Source organism: Schistocerca serialis, chromosome 3, assembly GCF_023864345.2.
Source record: "Schistocerca serialis cubense isolate TAMUIC-IGC-003099 chromosome 3, iqSchSeri2.2, whole genome shotgun sequence".
NCBI lineage: Eukaryota > Metazoa > Arthropoda > Insecta > Orthoptera > Acrididae > Schistocerca > Schistocerca serialis.
Genome location: NC_064640.1, coordinates 47,326,416 through 47,346,333, shown reverse-complemented (window position 1 = coordinate 47,346,333; position 19,918 = coordinate 47,326,416). Strand labels below are relative to the sequence as shown.

At 36.7% G+C, this 19,918-nt stretch overlaps 1 protein-coding gene across 1 annotated transcript in view; it reads left to right on the top strand.

Moving 5' to 3' along the window:
- LOC126469699 (apolipophorins) overlaps positions 1–19,918 on the top strand; it is a 738,135-nt gene that overhangs the window by 692,792 nt on the left and 25,425 nt on the right. Inside the window, exons 67-69 of the mRNA XM_050096873.1 lie at positions 3,304–3,504; positions 18,790–18,911; positions 19,600–19,721. Coding sequence (XP_049952830.1) covers positions 3,304–3,504; positions 18,790–18,911; positions 19,600–19,721 — 445 coding nt within the window. The remainder of the gene's footprint in view (positions 1–3,303; positions 3,505–18,789; positions 18,912–19,599; positions 19,722–19,918) is intronic.

The window sequence follows — 19,918 nt, the reverse complement described above, 5'->3', positions numbered from 1 at the left end:
CCACCTGGATTTGTTGCACCCTGAGTCACATGCCACTGACCACCATGGCTCGCTGCATTTTCCTCCTGGGCTGCCATGTGGGCCTGGACCTATGGCAGTGACTGGGGTGGCTGCTAAGGGTTGTGGTGGGCCACAAAATGTCAGCAGTTTTTTTATGGTTAATGTTGGTGGAGAGCAGCTAACACATGATGCCAATTAGTTGCCAATCAGCTGAGTTTCAGGGACAATCACCATGTTGTTCTTTGAGCAGGACCACACTTGCAGCAGTGTACCTCATCTTTGTCACCCCCTCCATGCCCTCCACCATCCTCCCTTTGCCTGCAGTCTCGAGTCCAAGCACAGCTCATGCCTTCACCTGCCATGATGGAGCCCATGGATTTTGACCCCTCCCCCTGCTCCTTCCCTTCTGCTTCCTCACCCCTTTCATTGATAGAGGTGGTATTGTCCCTACTGCCACCCTCTGCCTCCATGTTCTTTCACCCCTCCAGTGGAGCCAGCAGCATTGGTGTTGCTTCCTTTAGTGGTCAGCCCATTGCCAGATTCTCCAGCTTTACATCAGAGTTTGTGGCCCAGGCCTAGCAATTTTCATCCTTTCATTGCCTTCTCTGGGGGAGAGTTTTAGTATCCCTGCCATTGGATGTTGCAGATGAAGGCAGATGAGCTGGCATTTGTAGAACAGCGGAGTAGTTCAAAAATCTAACATGGAGGGCACACACTTTGTGTCAATAGGTAGACCTGTTTACTTGGAATCAGCGGTAACCAGAGCACACCAGTGCTCCTGCAGAGTTAAACTGCCATGACTTAGCCTTGTGATTCATACCTAAAGTTCTCAGGTGTTCAGTCATTAGCCACCTGTGCCAGCAACATGCCGAGTATATCGTTGTGCATGTATCTAAAAGTGTCCAGGTTCTTCATGTCCCATGGTTCAGTTCACATGGAAAGTTCATTCCACGACAGGGTTCTGTTCCCCGTTTGCTACCAAATCACCATCAGCCTGTGTAGTATCCATGGTAACCATGTTGAGTAGCAACAGTGTCACACCTTCTGCAGATTCTAAAGAGTCATTACTGCCTTCAGCAGTACATTGGCCATCTTTAGACTCTATATGTCTTAGATGGTATTTAGTAAACTAAGTGCTGTCATACTAAAGCTAAGAAAAGTATTGTTCATAGATTTAGTATCTTAATGCCTGTAGATTATTGTGCAGAGGACACAATTAATTGTCTTGATGAACGCTATACATTGATTTCACTACAGTACATAGACTCATTCTGGTTACTTGGTCACTTAGGTGTACACTATCCTTTTTGAGCATTGTTCATCATTCTTGAAACTACATTTCACTCCTTATATAAACTACAGCTTGTAAATACTGAGAATGATCTACCAATCCTTCTCTATTTAGTCATATCCTACTGCTGGCTACTCTAATAAACAAAGCAGTATCTGTTTAAATATAACTTTCGAAGCTGATAACTGGTTTCTGCATTATGTCTCATGATGTGTTATTGAAGCTTGTTAAGCAGCTTCCAGGTCTTAAATTGAGTGATACTGTATTTTTATTGTGTTTTTATATTCATTGCAAATATCAAATATTGCAAAGCACCTGTAGCTCGTGTATAACTAATTTCATTATAGCCATTGTTTTTCTTGTCTGACATTATATTTTTCAGCTTACTTATTGTATGGTACCTTTCAGCTGAATTCTGTTATGAAGCTGTGAATGTGAAATGACAAACAAAGCATTCAGAGTTACTAAATGTCCGAATGGTTTCTCTCATATTTCAACACATTCCACCAGATAAACAACTAACTCAGTTACATCTATCATAGTCTTTGTTCTTGTCGAAATGAAACAATACCCTTACTTGCATCTAAGTCTTTCAGTACTCTGGAACTGTGCTACTGTTATTTGAAGAAAACACAATTCTCTTTCTGCGTCCCTTGATGATATGTCATGTTCATTTCTAAATAAACTGAAGTATGCAGTTAAAATGACAAGAATATGAAAAGTAGGCAATATGATAATTCACTTGACACCAATGCCAGAAGGTCAACATTCAGTGTGAGATTTTTATGGCAAAGTTTCCTTACTTAGAAGCCAAATGTAAAATGAAAGAAGTCTCAAGGCCCAAAGGTGGTCAAGGCTATTGAAGGAGGGGCAAGCCTGTCAGATTAGGAATCAACATAGAGATACATTAGAAGAGACACTGCATGCAAGCACTGGAATTCATGGAATAGGGGGCAACATCCAGACATTTATAATCCTAACATGAAATGAGAGTTTTGACAAGACAAGAAACTGAACAGGTTAGCAAATGAATATGAAGTTGGTTATCTGTTGAATTTCTCCTTGTTTCCTTCTTCTTTCTCTTTTCTGTTGCAACAGCTTGTCTTTGCTTACAATGATTCCTCATTCTCAAACCTAATTAAGGCTTCAGCACACATTCCCAGTTTTGGTATGAATGTCTGTTTTCAGCCTTATATTATGAACTTTGTCCATTCCATTCTGTCCTTTGTGTTATCTTCCTGCATTACTTTTCTTTCTTATTCTGTTGCTCTTTTTGATAATTTTTCTATTTTTTGACAGCTTTCCATCTTGTCTGTTTCATTTCTCAATACTGAATATGGGGTCCCAGAAGTTTATGATTATGTGTCATATTTTGGGAAAACTTTGCTTCATACCAATGCAGTTCCTCTAGATTAGATTTAGTGCAGCATGAAAAATTGAATACGCTTTTCATGCCGCATTCTCATTTGTAATAAATGAGAATGTCAATAACAGACAACCATGCCTTTGTAACTGGCAGTCAGCTTCACTGAACTTTAGAAATCCCTCAAGACTTGTGGATGATTTTCAAGTTGTATTTGGCAATGACACTGTAATTATTATCTCACTGTTTTAAATTAAATATATAACTGTATTACACATGTAATTAATATATTTATTTTTCAAATGTGTGTGCATTCATTAAATATCAAAAACAACTACATTATGTTCCTGTTGAACATGTAAAGCAAGCTGTATGGAATCATGTGCGAAAATTTTAAATTATTTTTTTCCAATTTTTGTAAAACTTACTGATCTCATGACAGTATTTATTGTCTCAGTTTCAACATTTAATACATTTTGGAACTTATTTCCATTCACGTACCTCAGATTTAAAATCTACTCTTATGAAACTTTCAGAAAGTGTTCTTGGTACTCTTATTTTACATCCAAGCTTCTGAAGATGTCAGAAATTTTTGAAATCTTTGGAGACTATTATTATTAATGAATTAATTGAATCATTCTTTGTCCAGGTGTGTCTTACCAAATGGGACAAATCTTGTGGAAGGAGATTTTCTACAGCTGAATGGAACCTCTATTCCCCATTCCACAGATATAGTCTTTATTGTTGAAGCTTCGGAGTGTAATAAAAATATCAGGGAAAATCGAAATATAGATTTGTTGATATCTGCATTGTCAAAAGAATTAACTGATAATGGATTTGTATCAAACAGGTAAAAAGAAGTAAATAGTCTCTATTTTAACACTGCAGCCACATATTTATTTTTAAAGTTGTGTTTATTGATTCTTGTTATCAGTCATGTAAATTAACATATACTTACCTGTATAGTATGTTTCTTTGTTATTGAGAAAAAATTGTTAAATTGAAAGCCAAAGAAAATGTGGAGACATTGGTCCTCAGTAGAATATATGCATATAATGATGCTAATGAATGAGCTAGATTTGACAAACATAAGTTACAAACTCAAAGATATTTATGGTCTGTCAGAGGCTACATTTTACAATCAATATAATCTTGCTGCCACAAAAATGTATCAATGTTACACAAGCTTCACCCAGTACTTATTATTACTTCAGTTGTAATTGTAATTTTATTTATCCTGTTGATCATACGTTGTGTGCAGAGAATCACGTGATGATATAGGACAAGTTAAAAATGGAGATGAGATAATACATGGGTAAAATGATTATGACAGTGATCTTATGATGAGACAAATGTTCACATAATACATGTGTAATCCCAAGGACAGAAAAGTGTATAGGTGGATATCTTGTGAAAAATTCAGAATTGCACACTATTTCTAAATAAGTTCACATTATTAAGGGAAAGAAACTATAAGCAAGTAACATGGAAATAAAAATCCATTACTACAGTAAAACAGTAAAGATGACACACTTCCGCATTAAGGTGTTTGGGTTTACATACAAAGTACAGAACATGGACAAAACAAATTTTTATGTTTCAAAATATTCATCCATACTATAACAATACTTTGCAATAAATATTTATGGACAGCAGTTTTAAATTTTGAGGTGTCTTTTTATTTTTGTAATGTTATAAGGTAGCTTATGGTAGAGTCTGCTCCCTGTTTGCAGTAGTCCATTCTGTTTTAGTGTTGTGTATTCATGTTGAACATACCGCTTTCTCCATGTGTTGCACAGATGGATACTCCGGTTAGTCAATAAAAGACTGTTGCTATTTCCTAAACAATATTATTATTGTAAGATATTTAGACATGGTTGTGGAAGAATGTGAAGTTCCTTAAATAAGGTCTCATGTGAGCTTCTTGTGGTAGCATTTTCTATTGCTCTTAAAATTCTCTTTTGGCATATAAAACAACTTTTGCTGGCAGATGCATTTCCCCAAAAGATTATTTCACATTACAGTAGAGATTCTACCTGGGCAAGGTATACATTTTTTAGTGTTTCTTTCAAGGTACAACCAGAAAGAATTTTGACAGTATAACACATGGTATTCAATTTATTTGTGCATTTTGCATGTTGGATCCATCTTAGATCTTTTTGGATTCATATGCCAAGAAATTTTGTAGAGCTTACATTTTCAAGGGTTCTGGTAAACATCTCTATATCTGATGTTAGTGGACAATTATTTTGCACAGTGTGTAAGTGTATTGTAACTGTTTTTTCTATGTTTATTACTAAATTGTTAAAATATGGGTGGCACACTTTTTAATCTCGTGCATTCTGGCCCTTCCTTTTATTATCACATTTGTGTCATCTGCAAATTTTATGTAATTATGGTGTGAATTGGTCAGTTCCAAGTCATTTGCAAAGAGTAGAAACAGAATTGGTGCTAGAATGGAGCCTTGTGGTACACTGTACTTAATGTTCTGCTTTTTTGAGCAGTAGGACTTTATCTTGTTCCCTTCTTGGATAGCAAACTCAACTACTTGCTCTCTATTTTGAAGATAAAATTTGATCCATTCATAGGCTGGGCCCCTAACAACTTCAGCTTCAAGTTTCTTAAGCAAGATGTTGTGATTGATGACAATGAATGATCAGTGTCTGGAACTTCTGAAGAGTGACATGCGCACAGTCATCTTTCTTGTAATACAGCTTTACAAGCAGAGCACCATCCTGCATTGAGACAGTCATGGTGAATGTCATAGATGCGAAAGGACGAAAAGCCATGAACCCAGCATCTTTATACCAACTTCAATGGGTCGTGCACATGACAGGTGTTTTCATTTACGTATTCTGACACATACGGCTCTATCTATTGATCAATTTTCACACTATTTTTTTTCTTCTGCGATACGTTTTCTCCCTTATCCGATAATATTTCTTTGCAATTTGACAACATTCTGACCCATGGTCTTATTTCTACAGCATTTTGAAAGTTTAACTCTAATTATAATTGCCCTGTATATTGTCATCACCATATACTGTGGACTCCATGCATATAATTTCAACAGTTGTGTGAGTAGTTTAAAATTATTTTTATTTCTTGTGTTCTATGTGTGGTTGAAATGATTCTCCTCAAATAATATTTGACTGCTGTGTAAGAAGATTATATTTTCATAAATGTATATGGAGGGAACAGTTAGGATTTGTAATGTCCAAACTAATGGGCAACAAGACCCTGTTTGCTGTGCAGTACAGATACGAGCGTCACTCCAAAAGAAATGCACACTATTTTTGTAAAAATACAGTTTTCATTCTGCATGTGTGAAAGTTTTACAGTGTGTAGATACATCCTTCACGCTTGTTTTCAAACTAAGTTCAAACTGTTCCCGTGAGTGGCACCGTCACAGCATGTCTTCAAGATTGTAGCAGCCATCTTGACGTTCGTCAGAAGCAACATGCTGTCATAGAATTCCTGTGCTGTGAAAACAAGACAGTGGGAAACATCCACAAGAGGTTGAAAAAGGTGTATGGAGATGCTTCTGTCAACCGCAGTACAGTTAGTTGGTGGGCAAGCAGGTTACATGGTGAAAGCGGGTATGGCAATATTGAGGATTCTCCTCGAAGTGGCAGGCCTCGTACTGCACACACTCCACACAATGTGCAGAGTGTTATCGAATTGGTGACTGCTGACAGACGCATCACGGTGAACGAATTGTCACACTACATTAGGATAGGGGACGGAAGTGTTTGCAGAATACTGAAAGTGTTGGCTCCCTTGTGTTCACTGCCAAACAGTGGCTCCAACAGGTTGGTCCAGAATTTAACTGTGTGGGTATACAGGTGCTGGTTGCAAGATGGCATAAGGCAGTTGAGAGGGATGGAAATTATGTGGAGAAATGAAAGTATTGTTCCTAAAGGATGTATTTACACACTGCAAAACTTTCAAACATGTAGAATAAAAGATGTATTTAATAAAAAATAGTTTGCATTTCTTTTGGAGTGACCCTCATATATCGAAAAATTTTCTTTTGCGGTTCCAGTATTCAAGATCACTGTTTCAATTTCCCCAGAAAATTATCCCATATCTAATGACAGATTCAAAATTTTGCATGTACTCTAGTCAGTGGAATTTGTTAGTATTTGCATTCCAAATGTGAAACTTGTTACTTTATTTGATAGGAAGTCAATATGTGTATTCCAGCTTAAGTTCTTGTCCACATTTAGTCCCAGGAATTTAACCATATCAACTTCTTTCATAAGTTGATTGTTATATTGTATTTTGAGTTCCACGAATTTTGAATGTTTGGTTTTGAAATGGACCAAGTTTCAACCCATTTAACTAGAACCAGTGTGATTACAATGGAGCTCGTAATTTTTTGTGCATTGTCATCTTCAATAATCTGGAAACAGAACTGAAGAGGAATTTTTATTTATGGGTAAGTCATTTACGTAGAATAGGAACAGGATTGGCCCCAAAATGGAGCTTTAAGGCACACCTTGTGATACTGTACTCCATTGAGAATAATAATTCACTGCATCTGAGATGATAGTTATCCTTTGTTTTTTGTTGTGTAAGTATGATGTTAGCCAGTTTAGAGCATTGTTCTTAATCCTGTATATGTTTAATTTGTAGATAAGCAAGTCATGGTTGATGGAATCAACTGCTTTTGTCAGATCACAGAAGATACCTGCAACTTACTCCTCTGACCCAGTGATTTACATATCTTTTCAATAAAATTATTCACTGTATCCAGAGTGTTTTTTCCTGGTTTAAATCCAGGCTGGTTACTTATAATAATATCTTTCTTACAAGAAAATTTTTCATCTGATTTGCAGCTACTTTCTCTAACACTTTGGTCAGGACTGGAAGAATAGAAATGGGGTGATAGTTTCCCATGTCTTCCCTCAACACTTTCTTGAACAGAGGTCTAACTTTAGCATACTTCAAAACATTGGGAAAGCATCCCTGTTCAAAAGACTGGTTGAATATTTTAGTTTCGAGAGGTGCTATTATGCTACGCACTGTTTTAATCACTTTAGTGGTATCCCATCCCACCCAGCAGAGTTTTAATTTTGTAATGGTACTATAACATTTTCCACATGCTTTATTGTGACTTTTTTAAAAGCTGTAAGATACTCAGCTTCTTGGTGGAGTCCAAAGGGATTTTCTTTAATCTGCACCAACATCTGACTTTGCCACATTTATGAAGAATTCATTTAAACACTCAGATATTTGAGCCAGGTTTACAATATAGCTATCATCTACTTTAATCCTAGATAGTTCATTATTACTAACTCTAACACCTACCTATGATTTGACAACAGACCATACTGCTTTTGTTGTACTTTTATTTTGTACAATGAACTCCTTGTTCGCCATTTGTTTGGCTGCCTTCACAACTTTTTTTTTAAATATGGCTTTACAATGACAAACGTACTCAGTAAAACGTCTGTTTTTATTATATTTCAGTTAATTGTGGAGTTTCCTCTTCCTAGCACTAGAAATTTTTGTACCCTGAGTTCTCCATTTAAGTTTATTAGTCGTTTTGTTGCTTGTGGTTCTAAGTTGAAAAGTTTTTTTAAATATTTCAAGAAAGCAACTTTAAAAATTGTCAGACATTACTATTACTTGAAATACAGCTGTTGTAAGGCCATTCAACCTTTCTTAACTTATTTCTAAATACAACTGATATACATTTTTTTTTCATTGAAGTTTCTTCTCATATCCCTTTTGTTATATGAAATTTCTTTCCTAATTTTTGGTAGTTCAATGAATAATGCAGAGTGGTCAGTGATTCCTAAATCTATGTAAAATTTATAAACATCTTCAAACACATAATTTGTTAGAATATTATCAATATAGGTAGTTGACTGTGCATTTACTCTAATGGGTTGCATGAATTTTATTTTGAAGCCAAAGATTTTTATTAAGTCAGTGAGTCAGTGAATTTGGACACATCATTGCTTTCAACAATGATATTAATGTTTAAATCAGCAGTTATTACTATGTATTTCCTTTTTTCTTTACTGAGTTCTTCAAGCAGGCAATGAAATTTCACGAGAAAAGCTTTAACTGTAGCTTCCCCTGGTACTCTATAATTGGAAACTACTATGACATTTAGGTCCCTCAACTCAGTTCAGCAGCTTTCAAATACACACTCTTCAACCAGATGATTAAATCATTTATTATTTCATATTTTATATCAGAATGAGTATGTATACAAGAGTTTCCATGTGATTTCTCTCATCTACAAAAGCTGTTAGCTAATTCAAAATTTTCAATTTTATTAAGAAGTTTAATATTTTCAGATGTAATCCAATGTTCATTGAGGCAAATAACTTTGATATTTCAACATTCAGATGGAATAATTTGTAATTCATCCACTTTATGACTTTGGTTGAAAAGTCAGCATTTACATGTTAGTCCATTTATAGTGCATTATGTAGGGACATTCTTTTCTAGTTATGGTCTCAAGCATACTCTTTCTTTGGGACTGTTTCAGTCCTGCCATTTTCATTGCCAAACACTGTTTCTCATCCCCATCAGTTCTTTTAAGTTTCCTGTATGTTGCAGAATTTTACATGTATCAGCGAACATTTTACTAAAAATTTTGGATTCTAACCTATTTAAATGAAGACTGTCTTTACCCAAACATTTATTGCTTAAGAATTTATTGGGATTTATGAACATAGCTCCTATATTGTTACAGTTTTCATTTAAATCAAGGTTTATTCTCCAAAATATTGATGACCGATTGATCTTCTGTAGATAATACCACTCACCAAGATTCTAGACATTCTGTAGAGGTCACAGTCAGATCGAATTAAATTTCTTGTTTCACTTACAGTTTACTCTTCAGTGCTGCTTCTAAGAAAATTTGTTACATACATGGATGAAGACACCTTTGTAATTCTTCCAAGATGCCTCTGCTAAACCATCCTGTGAGCTTTATATGTTGCTAAAGTGTTTCTTCAAAGGGTGGGTCCTGATACCTGGATGGACGTCTATTGTGGAATTCAGCACTACCACGTTTTTCAGCAGAGAATCACCTATAACAAGGAATTCATTTTTTTCCTTCTGTTTTTCATTATTGAGACATTTTGAATTCTTTTTACTGTAAGTTACACTTGTCCACTTGTATTTATTTTCGGTTCTTGAGACTCCCATATGAGTTTCTTCCCTATGGGCAGCAGCCTCATTGTTTGAGCTAACTGTATAAGTCCACCCATTTTTATGCTATTTTTGTCTATTGACTGAGCTGTTTTGCAAAAACATTTTTTCCCACACTTCAGGTCAAAATTTTCTTTCTTCTGCACTGATAATTCTGTGTTAAAAGCATCAGTGCCTCTGCAAAGCACTTTAATAATTTCTTCCTGCAAACTCACTGTGGAAGCTAGTTTTGTGTTTCCATCCTGCAAACAGTCAAGGCATGGCCAGCGAATATCTTCACAAATAAATTTTAGGCATATTTTCGCATATCTTTCATGCAGCCACATGTTGCTCTTCACACATAGAACTCCTCATACAACCCATTTCTGACACTTTTTACATGATGCACCATTTAGCTTTCACCTATTTATGAGCATTTTGTCACTGCACTTTTCAGTGCGCACCATCTTGACTATGTCTAGTGATGTGCTATTACCTATAAGTGATAGTCAATTTCTTTTGCAATAATGAAAATTCCTTGGTGGAGTAAAAAAATTTATATGATGAACATTCAGTACATGCTGCACGCATTGAGTAGTGTAGGGACACACAAAGAGCATTTGGAACACAGTTTGCTATGATTTCTGTAAATATATGTGGGTGATGGTCGAGAGAGAGAGAGAGAGAGAGAGAGAGAGAGAGAGAGAATTATGGCAGCTACTTCTAACCCTCATTCAACCAAAATAACCTTGATGTGGCTAGCAAAATAGCGGTAACTGATGGGTAAATGGAGGAATCTTTATTTTCAGAATTTTATCCCCTTTGTATATACATATATAACCATTTTCAGCTGAAAGTAAACAGATGATCTCTACTTTCCTGCTATCCCAAGCATGTTGAGTATGGTTGGAAGTAATTTCAACATCCTCATAATCTGGGGTGCCACAACCTCTGGTGAAAACAACTGAGCTTCAAAAGGTGACAGTTGATATTTATCAAATGATTGTGGAAATAACCTAAGAAAATAGTGTTATGGACTTCTGATGGAAGGCCATCTACTGCAAGATGACAAAATAATTCCTGCGTTGACTTTTTTGCTATGGTTTGCTGTGCTGTTGTCCTCAGGATCTTCCTGGACTGGAGGTAGCTTGTACTGTTTGTTGTCTGAGAAAAAATGTAAACTAAGGCAACATGTAAGATGAACTGGCACTACGAGGCAAACTGGACATATTTATAGTTGTTTTAGGGGCTCTTAGGTTGTAGAAAAGTTTACTCAGTTTCTGAGTCTCATCAGTTGACCCTGTCCTGTAGTTATCAGAGCCAGTGCCTACACAGGTGGCAGAAATTATTTTTGAGACAGGAGTTTCTAGGGTAGGTGACGGTCTTGAGACAAGAAGTTATAATGATTGAGACACTACAAGCAAATGTGCCACTGTCTGCCAATAATCATTGTGGCTATATACAGGTAGTATGGCATGATGCAATCCCTGATGGCATGTACGAAACCACTGCGGTATTCTCTGGAGCAAAATTATTTTGCTGGATACACCTCAGGACTGACAAACAAAATCCTAAAAAAACACTGTATATTATTATTTATTAGGGTCAGAGGCAAACACAATACATGGTAATTGCCACTACAAGCCAATAAAAGAAAGAAGTATCAAGCTACACTACTGCTGACCTCAGAGTTGCAAGCAGGAGATCTTCTTCTGTGCAAGATGCAGAGCACAGTAGACACTCCAGTAGGTGTTACATGGTCTGTGCTTACCTGCAGTCACAGTTGGTGGTATACAGTAAATTTGGGTGAATTGGGATGGAAAATGAAAGTTTTACTGAAAATTAATATCTAAATATTGTACTATAATTTTGAAATTTTAAATACAGCATCTCTAATCCTTCCTACAGCAATGTGTTAAAAGAATGAAAATGCTCTACCATAACCCTTCTTCAAATATTAATCTGAATAGTGTTTCAAATCTCCCCAGGACTTTTACTAAGAAAAATGCATTTATACTACCTCAACTTTATATTAATTAATGCCAATTAATATTTTTAATATTACCATCCAGCTTTATTAACCATTAAATCTCTGAGTTTACAAATGCTTTTATAAGACTGATGTTACAAAAAACAAACAATACCATTCATTACTTAATACAACAGTTTACATTACATGATGGCAATGCCTTCTAGAGTTTTAAATATCATTCTTCCTCATTGGAAATCAGTTCCTGTCACCTTCATCACAACTTGTGCTTTTGACACCACACACATGTCTACAATGTCAGGAAAAAAGAAGTATTCTTGTTTCTCACTGATTTTCTTCCTCGTGAAATTAACTTAAAAGTCATCATGCAGCTCCATAGCCTCAATCCTTCCTACATATAATTTTGAATGGGTAGTCTTTGTAACAGGAAGATTAACAGAGACAAAATCTTTTCTGTCCATTATCATTGGAGGTGTCTCATAAGGTCCAGGTCCATATTCCTCTTCAGTTGTTGTCTCAGATATTACAGTTTCTTGCTCCAAAACTTTGGGATCATCGGCTTCCTTTTCCTTGCTGTCCACTCTAATATCGTCTGAAATTTCTGTCTCTGACATGACACCTTTCCCAGGGAGAACTTCCAGTTTGCAATCATGGGCTTTTTTTGAGTTGGGCATTAATAGACCCATAACGAACATCTCTCAGGTGTTCCACAAAGGTGTCAGACCATACCTGCGTTGGGTCGCCTGTTTCATTTTCCAAACTACTGACAGGTAAGAGGGATAAAACTTTTTCTGGATTGAAAGGTACAATACCAAAAGCACAAAATCCTGCAATAGCATTGTCTTCAGTTTTCTCACCCTTGTAGTGAAATGTGACATTCAATGTCCTAGGGAAGTCACTTTTAGGAAGAACACCCCTATTGCCTTTCTTCCAATCAGTCAAAGCATTTCGCCAAGCCATATTCATTACGCGAAAGAATGCCATGTCTCAAGGCTGGCAGATGTGTGTTGCATTTGCGGGAGCAACAAAAATGTAATATTGTTTTCCTCGCATTGGGAGATTACAAACAAGGAAATGTGGCTTGAGAGATTCTCTCTTATCAGAACTTTGACCCCCTCAAGCCATCTTAAGAGACAGCAAAGCTAGTGTCTGAAACCAATCTTCAAATGTACTGAGGTCTATCCATCCACTCTGGTTTCTGTTGTATGCTGTACAATTCATTCCACCTTCCATCCCGGCTGGATACAGATGAGTGGCCTTATAAACTACATAACGTGGCAGAAGATCTGCAGAAACCATCATTACAGATGTACTTGTTTTGGATGAGTCTATGATTCTATGAGGAAGTTTACATCCCCTCTTGACTAACACACTGACAGCACCAGGATCATCAGAGAAACTGGTCCCATCATAGTTGACTATGTGGCTAGGCAGAACCCCTCTCACGGTCTCCTCCAAATTCTTGAAATAGCTTGCTATGACATCTCTGTTCACTTTAACTCCAGCTCTCTTTACATTTTCACTCAAATGTACACTCAAATTATTGTGATGAAAGCAGATTTTTCACCTACTCATATCCAGGCCTCTTGTCTTCTAACCTCTTTTCCACTCTTCCCCTTTGGTCCAAATAGCTCTTTACAATATTCCTCATCTAACTTGTCATTAATGGTTGGCCCCATTCTGCGCATTTAAATAATCCACTGATTAATGTCTTCTCTTCTTCTAAGCTAAAAACAGTTTGTCCACCTATTTTCAAAGGATTTTTGTTATTTAATTTCTTTGAAAGTGTAGGTGGTATTCCATATTTTTTGGACGCATTCCTGAGTGATAATTTATGTGCCTTGACATCACTGACAGCTTTCTGCAGGCTTGTCTTGCAGTATTTTTTACAGCCAGCTGGCCCAATCTTATTTTTGTATATCCATGGCATGTCCAAATTCACTCTGGAAAAATATGATTTTCTACATTTATGCCTGCAACTAATGAATAACATAATCAAATTAACCTAACTTTTCATACATCATCACTCATAGTTGTCCTCCACATTCCATTATCAGAGAACTGTATTACAATTACCAGAGTAGTTGTGCAACAGTTTGTTTCCAGATTTTTATAAAAAAGGTAAAGTTTACACTTAAATACTTTTTTTTTAAAAATCACATAACTCTTGGACACACATGCTGCAGCCAGGCAACTAGCACGAGTTTGGGGGTTCTCGTAAAGATAAGTCATTCTTAGATTATAAAAATATATAGTTTAGTATTGATTACATGGAAAGTAGGTGTATTAATGTGCCTTTTAAGCATACCATTAATGGTTTCATTTTTCTTTATGTAATATAGCAGAAAATGCAAAAAGATCGTACATTCGTATTTTCTGTTTACGTTTTGCCGTAGCAAATCTATATAATTTTGTTTAGTTGATCTTTGTTCTCGCCAGAAATTTAACTGTAGCATACCTCTACATTATTTAACTCACATTTCCAGAAAGTAGCGTAAATTTTAAGTTGTTGTTTCAGAAACTTTCCACTGTTGTTTTTGTTTACACACAGTTGCATGTAGGCCAAATTTGTGGAACCATATTTTCGTGTTTATCTGTAATTTAACTGACTTATTCTTAATAAACAATTATGTTTATCATGAGTGAAAAGTGCTTGACTTGCCATAGAATTGTTAGGTCAGGGCTTTTGGTGTGGCGGGTGCTGTAGTTTTTTCCATGTGGGTGACTGTAGTGGCGTGGGAATAGGGGAAGTAAATGAGACTCATCAGTGGTTTTGTAGGATATGTAGTAGAGATAGGAAGATACTCGAACAAGAGGGGAAAATTTCCACCCTTCAGGCTGAGTTAGACAAGGCCAGGGGAAATCTTGACAGGTTAAGGAGGGAGAAGGGTAAAGAGAGGTGGGAAGTGGCAACAGGCAACAGGAGGAACAGGCCTAGAACTTTGTCTTACAGCTTCATGGTGAATGTGGAAATAGATTTGACCTGTTGCTTCAGTTAGAAGCTGATGAACCTCAAACAGTTGCAGGTGTAGACAGGGCACAACAAACTTTCAACAGCAAATTGAAAAGTAAGAATGTTGGGAAATCAGTAAAGAGAAAGAAAGTGTTGTTGTTAGGTGGTTCCCATGGGAGAGGTGTTGGCCAACTTTTGCAGGATGAACTCGAATCAGAATACCATGTCACCAATTTTTTTAAACCTAGTGCTGGTCTCTAGCAAGTGACAGAGGATTTAGGATCACTTTGCAATGATTTCACTAAGGAAGACACCATGGTTATAGTGGGTTGGGCAGGTAATAGTATTGACAGAGATCCTGGGTACAGTATAGAGTGTGGCCTGGTAAAGATTGCATCAGCATCGAAGCATACTAGTGTTGAAGTTGTATCTGTTCTTGGGCACCATCACCAACCTCATTTGAACTCTTACGTCAAGAGAGTTAATTTGGATTTGGAACGGCTGCTTATGTTAGGTGCAGGGTCACACACTGGTGTGGTTCCTGTTGATATACCCACTCTGACAGTCACACAGTACAAATGTCTTTATTCCAAATCTACTTCGCTTAGTGGGAATAAATTCCTTAAAAGATAATCGTCCTTTGAACAGCAAGAGACTTTCATCTATACAAAACTTGTGATGTGGGTGATATGAGTTACGAAACGTCTTACAAACTTTGTCAACAATCATCCTAATTTTAAATAGACTGTTGCCTCCAGTAATTTCAGAGTTATCACTGAAGTGTGACATTCTCAGAAGTAGACAAAAATGGTCTCGGGACATAATTTTGCTGAAAACTGGTGTGTTCAAAAGTGTATCTGTGGACCAATAATCACTAAATTTTAACATCTTAACTTGTTCCATTAGAAGGAAAACAGTATAAAAACAATAAATTTCCACAAATCCAGTGTCTTTCCACTTTTACGGTCAAGAATTCACAGATTCTGTAGTATTTTCTTTTGTGTAAACGTAAAAACGATTTGTTTCATCTGCAATAAATTGCAACAGTTCTTGAAACAGAAATATCACAAAAAATGAAAGAATGCTTGGGTCAGTATCTAATTGACATTTTTGTCCTGCACTCGAGTCATGGAAGTAATCGTTTAATGGATGGAAATCAGTTTCTTTCCAGTAAAATGTATCACTTAAGTGCACTCTTTTCTGAACCATTTCACGGCCACTTTCTGATTCCTCAGATTCAGAGGAACTGCTGACTGTATTTCTTGCTCTCCCCTCTGATGTAAAAGGCTGAGGACTACAACTCCAAGATTCTGTTGAAGACTCATCACTGTTAGCAACTTCAGATAATTCAGACTCACTGTCACTCTTAGTGAGCATATCCAGGATTTCTTTATCTGTGCAACCATGGAGGTATGACATTTCTCACGTAGAAAACAAGAAAGCTGACAAAATTACAGGAATCTAAGTCAAATTCTGCAAAGAGCGAGTACAGCAACAAAGGTATATGCACTCTTGAACTACACAGTCAGACCACTGAACAGCTACTAGAAGAGCAGGGTGGAAAGACAGCTCTGCATGTATACACGTCCATAGTGCTCAGGAAGCACTGTCTCATTGTGCCTAAACTCGTCCCTAGTGGTGGGAAGGCCGGTGGCATGGGATGCTTGAACATGTCCTCAGCGCTGTAGGGCAAACCCAAGGTGATGTGTATACATGTCAGGCGAGCCAGGGGAACAGCGAGGCATGACGAGTTAACATATCAGCATCAGTCAAAGGGTTAACTTAAAATGGGCGTCTTATTATTTATTAATATACATTGGATGTATATTAATGTATGAGTGCCACTTAATAATAATCAAGAAAGCTAAATATGCCAGGTATGCCTACCAACACTTAAATTGCTGATCCCAGACAAAAACTTTGAGATCGCTGAACATCTGGGTCAAATCGTATTATTTTCCTGGGCACACACATTCTGTGGACATGTTTTTACTCTGAACTCCAAAACAGTTATCAAAAACTGCTTTAAGCAACACCAAATTTTACCAGTTTGTCAGTGGAGGCCCCCAACTCTCCTTTTGTTAGACAATATTCCACCCCCCCACCATTAGCCACCCCCCGTACCAACTTCTAGAATTGCCCCTGGCTGAAAGTGTAATAACATGTGCCATTTACTGTGTTTAGTGGAAATGTGGATCTGAAATTGTCAGCCATAGCCTGAAGTGACTACATTGATGTATTAAAAAGTGTCAATTTAACAGTGTAAAAAACCCAAGAAAGGGTTCATGGATTCAATATCAAATGCAGTAAAAAGATGGGCAAAGTTCCAACACCTTCCTGGGACTGGCCAACTATTACCATAATTTTATGGTTGACTGATAGCCATTTTGCAGCCTCTTTCACCTGGGACTTGCCTCAGTGAGCTTTATATACAAAGGAAAATAACTATAGTTGGAATGTGTTTTATTGTCCAATTTCCATATGCAGATGATAGATTCACAAGAGATGTTAGAGGGAAATACTCATGTAAGTAGTGGGTTCATTGGTCAAAGGCCTTCCTGAATGTGGCTTCAGATGCACAGCAGAACATGGTCCATTGCCGCAACATTTGTGATGTGTAATGCAATGAACAGAAAGTCGTTTCAGGAGTGTGGCAGAAGGCTCTTCTGCATAGCACCAAACATCAGCAAAGGCATAAAAATTGTTGGACTTCACTAGAAAATGCCACCAAAATATGGCTAAAAAATGATACTGAACTTGTACTTGCTTTAAAAATATGACCAGCAGTACACTCATTGTGCCATTCACTCTATTTTCATTCAGGCTCAACAGTGACATAGAGCCATTGGTGATCCATGATCCATTCAGATTGGACACTGAAGAATCATGAAACTTGTGGTTCCCACATTGATGGCTAAGATTTTTTTCCCCCTTCTCAGCCGAAGATGTGACATTTGAAATTTAGGTTATATGTTGTTTGGAGCTGTCCACCACATAGTGTGAAATGACTTTACTGAGTACACCTGTGGAGGCACCTGTCTTGAAAATGATTGGATTGTGATGAAGGCATGAGCAGGCAGGGCCTCAGACGAATGTAACCTCCTCACTCTTTGCTGTTGATACAAAAAGAGTTTGCTTTTCTTGAGTCACTTAAAAGATACCATGATCCAGTCCCCAAAATATTTACAAGGTGGCTCAAGTCAGTAAGTCATTTATCAGTTTCGTGCAGTGTTTGCTAGATACACTTCTCGACAGTCACGTCATAAGCATTCTGTCACATCTTCCCAAACAGTACCAGTGTGACCACCACAAAAATGAGACACTCCTTTTCATATCCAGGTGCTGCAATTGCTGTCATTATGTAACTTAAGATATTGCCATTGCTCACCTACATGGTTGCGACATGTACATATAGCCACCTCACTGTAATGTCAGAAAACAAACAGCTGTCACTAGTTGGAGCTATACGATGTCTGAATACCAAAGGGACCTGGCTTGTGGAAGACTGACTGTTTCCAGAAATCAAGAAATCAGTGCCCCTATTATGAGAGAGAGAGAGCAACAAGTGTGTGTGTGTGTGTGTGTGTGTGTGTGTGTGTGTGTGTGAGTGTGTGTGTGTGTCCACAATGTATCTCTCCCCTTCTCAGTCCTTTCTACACATCATGGTATGTGGTTGTCTTTTTCTGTCTGGTGAGAAAACCTGACAGCACTACACCAAGTCACAGATGAACTCTAAATGGCTCATAAAATACTTACATTCTGCTGATATGTTGTGGAGATACATCAGATATGCTGTTTAAAGAGTGTGTTGTTATTTAAATGGACATGACTTCCAAGTTGTTCTTCACAATGGCTGTTACACTAGTTGCTTGATGAGTTCTTGTGTTGTTTATGTCCCAATGGCTATTAAAAATGTTAATTTTTTAATACTAGCTAGATTTTCTTATTATGATGTTCAGTTGTCAGTTAAGAGCTAGTAACATGTGTTAATGTACTGAATTATACACCAAGTGTACTGCTATAATCTTGCTTTGCAGATTTTCTCTTATTGTATTTGGAGGAGATGGTGTCTATGATGCACCACGCAGCATTGTCATGAACAACAAGATCTTCACATCATCAGAGCACATAGCTGACTACTTTAACAATGTTGTTACAGGTAAGAAGGCACTGGAAAACGGCCAAATAGATAGAATGATAAAATTATTTCAGATAAGGAGTTAGCATTAGTTCTAAATTATAACATTTTCTTTTGTCACGAGATTTCACAATGTCATACTGTACCAATGACTGTAATATCTTCTATACAGTATGTTCTATACAGTGGTCATTTTAGAATGTACCACTAAAACTATGCTGAGAACTAAACATCATCTAAAATGTTTAAGAAATTCAGGCAATGAAATATTCAAAGTTTTCTGAGTAAAATAAGTGAAAAGAACATATGCACCAATAATATTACATATGTACCAGTAATTTTTAGTATTTTAATCAGACTATGTGTAAAGGTCTCAGTGAAATTAACCTGACTCTCAATATTGCAAGAACTTTCCAAGTGTTCTTGTTCTGAGCATTTTTTCTAATACTGTACATGTGTACTTGGAATTTTTTAAAGTTAGAAACAGTAAACAGGCATTTTCAGAGCGAGTAGACTAGCTGATATGAAAATTTTGTAGTATTGTGATTATGGTCTGTTAAAAGTTATAACTTTCTGTTAAATTTTCATGATATCTTGAACAGTATTTTGTCAGTGCACACTCTCATGCATAGTGAATTATTCATTCTAGTATTTGTCTTATGTATCTGAATTGATACCTTCAATTGAAATTTTGTATTTTTTCCCCTAGGACATGGCAACAGAGATATTTTTGGTGCAATTAATTATGCTACTAAACTTATATACAGACCTGGAATTTCAAAAACGTTTATCCTTCTGCCCTGCAGTGAATGTGCACCTGAAAATATGACGGTATTGTATCAAGTTTACAAAGAATATTGCTAACCAATTCCTTCCAATTTACAACATAATAGCAGTTGAAATTACTCAGAAATGTATTTTCATTATTAAATCATCAAATAATGAATAACTGTGCTCTGAATTTATGTTAAGGTATATAACATGAGAAAGTAACACTTATAGCTAACTTCTTATAGTATCAGTTATTG